The sequence below is a fragment of the Gavialis gangeticus genome, unplaced genomic scaffold (assembly GCF_001723915.1).
Source record: "Gavialis gangeticus isolate Ggan-Ray unplaced genomic scaffold, GavGan_comp1, whole genome shotgun sequence".
In the NCBI taxonomy this organism is placed as follows: Eukaryota; Metazoa; Chordata; order Crocodylia; family Gavialidae; genus Gavialis; species Gavialis gangeticus.
In genome coordinates this window covers 31,319,951-31,324,728 of record NW_017729008.1, presented here as the reverse complement: position 1 = coordinate 31,324,728, position 4,778 = coordinate 31,319,951, and the positions used below count along the sequence as shown (strand labels likewise).

At 43.3% G+C, this 4,778-nt stretch overlaps 1 protein-coding gene across 4 annotated transcripts in view; it reads right to left on the bottom strand.

Annotated features, from left to right (window-relative positions):
- SEPHS1 (selenophosphate synthetase 1) overlaps positions 1-4,778 on the bottom strand; it is a 46,360-nt gene that overhangs the window by 25,087 nt on the left and 16,495 nt on the right. For all 4 annotated transcript variants that reach the window (XM_019509551.1, XM_019509548.1, XM_019509550.1 and 1 more), the window contains exons 4-6: positions 2,558-2,665; positions 1,482-1,636; positions 567-657 (exon numbers count right to left, since the gene is read on the bottom strand). In XM_019509551.1, coding sequence (XP_019365096.1) covers positions 567-657; positions 1,482-1,636; positions 2,558-2,665 — 354 coding nt within the window. The remainder of the gene's footprint in view (positions 1-566; positions 658-1,481; positions 1,637-2,557; positions 2,666-4,778) is intronic.

The window sequence follows — 4,778 nt, the reverse complement described above, 5'->3', positions numbered from 1 at the left end:
CTTCCCAGAGAGGTGGTGCTCTCACCTTCCCTGGAAATCTTCAAGAGGAGACTGGATAGGCACCTGGCTGGGGTCTTATGACCCCTCCCACCCCCAATGCTCATTCTTACCCATGGCAGGGGGTCGGACTAGATGATCTGTCTAGGTCCCTTCCGACTCATTGATTCTATGATTCAGTCAGATGTGTGTAAGCTTTCCTAAGCAGCAGCTTCTTTCATCGGATTCTGAGATGGCATCTGATGAAGTAAGCTGTTGCTTATAAAAGCTTATGTACCTCTAATTTAGGTAATCTGTAAACTATAATCTACCCTACCTTCCACCTGACTTCTAACATGGTTAACTGCACAGAGGTAAAAGCAACTTCACTCATAATGCCAGTCTAGATGAGTTCCTGAAGTCCATTTCAGCCATACTTTTCTATGATTCTGTGATGCAGAGCCGGAAAGGGGTTGACACACAGCAATCCTCTTCCGCATTTGTTACGCTACTGAACATTCCCACTTCAAAATACTGTTGCCCATGACAGCTGCCAGGACAGTTTTCCCCATTCTTTGCAGTTTACTCACAATATCTAGCCACTGGTGGACAGCTACAGCCACTTGTGTTCCCAAGGGTTTAGTTAATACAAGTACATCTCCTGGCACTGCATTGTCTGGCCTGCAAACAGAACAAAATCCATCATTAAACAGGAACATTTGGAAATTATGCTTTCACAAACTTATATATTCAATTTTACTTAAAAAGGCAGTTTTTTAAATAAATACAGCATATCCCAGCAGGGTTTGCTGCTATGTGATATGACTGAGTAAGCACCACGTGAATATATTAAAAGGAAGATTAGATCTTTTAATATCAGCACCTGCAGTTCCAAAAAAGTCATGCATCTCTTCTATTAAAGTTACTAGCTACACCAGTTGGGAGGGGGAGAGAGAAAGAGAGAGAGAGAAAACACTCTGTCTCAGTCCTCAGAAATAAAAGCATGAGCTAATCACCAGCTGGGGTCAGAAAGAAATTCCTTCACACAGTATTACATGCCACAGTATGGCATTCTAACAATGTGTTTTCTTACCTAGCTGGAAAGCTGTAAGCAGGACTATAGTCTTACAATTCTCATGTTCTTAACTATAATTAATATGGTAGCTGACATGCTTTAAAAACAACTGACACCCCACGCAGTTTTTAAGGACTCCAAATTAATGTTCAGATTTAAAGGTTAGAAAGCTTAAATCTGCCCCTTCTTGAAGGACCAGACAAATAAGCACAACACAAGAGAAAGAGAACTTTTTAAAAGAAAGCCAGCCAGTACAAGAAAGATGTTGCTTCTGGTACCAATGTAGCCAAGTGCTGAGAACAAAGAAAGCGGAGACGATATAATTTAAATTTGTGAGAAGTTACAAAAAAGAACACAACATAGTATTAAAATGTTTTTTCCTGTGATCTGCTGACAGTGTCCTGAGATTCTGTTCTGTAATTTAACTTACATTATGAATTCATTAGGCTGACAGACTGTTGTGGCCACTCCTCCAAGAACAATCCAAGGATTTAACACTGTTTGGCCACCGGTCACAGAAGTCCCTGCCTCTTCTGCTGCATCTTTGAAGCCCTGGATAATTAGAGGCATCACTTTGTCCCTTTCCTAGAGATCAAAGCACAAAGGTCAGAGTCTCACATAAGCATGGTCTAAGTCAGTTAGAAAAACAGGATCAGGGCATAAGAAACTCAAGTCTGCTTCCCCCAAAGTCAAAGGAAAACCCCATTTCCACAGAAGGTGGGGGAAGCCCTAGAAAGACATTAGCTTCCACATTCTGGCATTCCCATACTGTCCATTTCACAACTCCTTGGAAAATGTTGCAGAAGCATCTGCAAATGTAATGCAGGAGGTAAAGGAACTGAGATATGAAACAAGGATCACAGATCCAAATCCCTACTCTGAACAGATCAAGGAAAAGATCTTTAAATTTAGAGCAACTTCCTACTGTTTTAATTAGTGCCACAGGGAAAAGTAAGATTTGACACACTAATACCTTAAAAAAAAAACAAAAAAAAAACAGCAGTCCTCTGCAGCTCAGGGTCCCATGCAACTAAGCAACCCACTGCGTTTTGTGTTATTTCTTTCTCCAAAATGGTGGCCCTTTTTCTGCATAGCCACAGGTGCCAGAAGTTTCCAAATTCCAACTCGCGTTCTTCTGCATCAGGTCTGGATTGCTTCAAAGGATGCATCACAGCAATTGGCACAAAGGATTGCAGGATCTATTCAGGTTCTTCAGCCACACCTGTCAACACTGCATTCAAGTGCTGTTCCATACCTTACGGCTCTACTGCAGAAACAGGAGCACCATTTTGGAGATGACCTGCCACAGAAGAGCTGTTCAGCACCAGGCTGCTGGCAAACCACTTCAGAATTCCTGCCATGATGCAAGTAATAGGCTCTTTGGAATGGTACCTTGTAAGATCTCCCCTTTAACCCTGTTTGAAAAGGCTAACATTTAAGGCGACACCTCAGCATGTATAGTTGTTTGGGTCTATTTCTCATAACAGCAAGCACCACGGATCTTACCCTGTCTGTCATTTTATTACTGATTCCAAGGAGCATCAACATGTTGTCACACTCTGTGACCCCCATGGCATAAAGGTCACTTAGGACATTGGCACAGGCTATACGTCCCTGAAAAAACAAAAAAACAAAAAACCCACATCAAAATTTCCATACATTCAGACACATGTTTCACATAAACAGGATAATCCTGGCAGGAAGTGTTGAGAGGAAGACAATAAAACCAGCATGTGTTTTGCTGCACATGCCTGCTACCTGCCTGAACACTGAGTCAGATCCCATTTTAATGACAGAGACAAATTCCCAGCTGACTTAAATCAACAGAGCTCCATCAACTTCAGTCCAGTCCAATGCAGCAGGATCTTATTTATACGGTTTATACACTGCCCTTCCCAACAAAGGCTTAGGGAGGTTTACAAGAGAACAGACTTCAAAGGGGAATGAGAATACACTGAACAATGTTTCGGCCCAGCTTTGTTTGCTAAAGGCCTGCCCAAATAAGAATGCCTTGGTTTCAACGGAGTTCTAGAATGACAATTTGCACTAGCCAATGATCTAGTCCAAGACGTTTATATTGCACTGTACTCCTGTTCGCCCTACAGAAACAGGATAATGGTGACCTGAAGTCTTTCTCCTTGTGCATTGCCACAGAACTGTTTTCTAAGGCCACGTTTACACTGGCAAGTTTTCCTGCCAGACTTCTGGCAGACACTTGCAGCTGCTGACACTGCTGTAAAACTGCCACACATGCGCTTAGCTGCTTTTGCTGGTGCCACAAGTCCTTCCTGAGTGCAGTTGTGCTGGTGTAAGGCACAGTGCATTGCGGGTAGAAGCCCAGGGCTTACAGAGGCTCACATGACTGTTGTTGGAGAGCACACACTCTAAATCTCTGCCAGCAACTATAGATTGGCTGAGGGCATGCACCGTTCAGGAACGCTTTACTTGCTAGAAAGGTTGGCTTTTGCCAGCATGCATGACCGCATGTAAATCTACGGAAACAAGACGTAACTTCTGTTGACAAAACTTTGTAGCTTAGTCCCGGCTTAAGTTCTATCAGCTACAACTGAAGATAATCGTAAAGATACCACTCAAGGCATAACAATTATACAGATTTAAGCTGAAGACTAATTTAGCCTGAAAAGCAGGTTTTGACATAAAGAGAAGAACACAGCAGGAAGACAGTGAGCTCCCTGATGTGGGCACATGGATGAATATGCCAAGGGTATGGACGCATGATACAAACACTTTGGTGTAATTTAATCTGGAGGTTACTCTATAGGAGGACCTACAAATGGCCCTTAGCTGCTTCTCTCAAGCATACCAGCACTTGGGACTGACCCTTAACGTCGGAAAAACAAAGGTGCTTCACCAGCCTGTTCCAGGCCAATCAATGCTCCTGGCAAAGATCCTCATTGATGGACTGGAGCTGGAGTACACTGAACACTGCATATCTCAGCAGCCATCTCTCAAAGGTGGACAACTTCAACCAGGAGATCCAGTATATCCAGTATTTGCTTGGAGTGAGGGGGCTGGACCTGATGATCTGCAAGGTCCCTTCTAGCCCCTATATGAATCTACAGAATTCAATGTGCCAGCTCTGCCTTCAGAAGACTGTATAATCATATGTTCAATGATCACAACATCAGGACTCAAAAAAAGCTCCAACTCTTCTCTATGGCTGTGAAGCTTTGGTAATCTGTAGGGACCACCTGAAAAGCCTGGAACACCTTCACCACCTCTGTAAGATCCTTGCCATAAAGTGGGAGGATTGTCGCACAAAAGCCAGTGTCCTCACCATCCACATGGAAACACTGATTATTCAACATCAGTGGTGGTGGACAGGGCATTGTGTGCATGTACCTGATGTACATTTACCAGAACAACTGCTATGCTCCCAACTCAGCCAAGGACAAAGGACACATAGGAGTCAGAGGAAACACTTCAAGGACATCCTGAAGGTGAACATTAAAAAGTGTGGCACTGACATCACAAATTGGGAAAAACTACCTGGGGCAGAGGTACATAGCAAAGCCTTATGAGAGAAAGTACATCTTACTTTGAGGAAAACTGTCTCACCCTGGAGGCAGAAAAATGACAGAAACAGAAGGAAGAAAAGGAGACTGAGAAATCTGCAGTTCAACCCTCCCTTTAACCACCACTTGTAGTATCTGCCAGAGTCTGTGGCTCTAGGATTGACCTTCTTAGCCATCAACAGACTGATCGA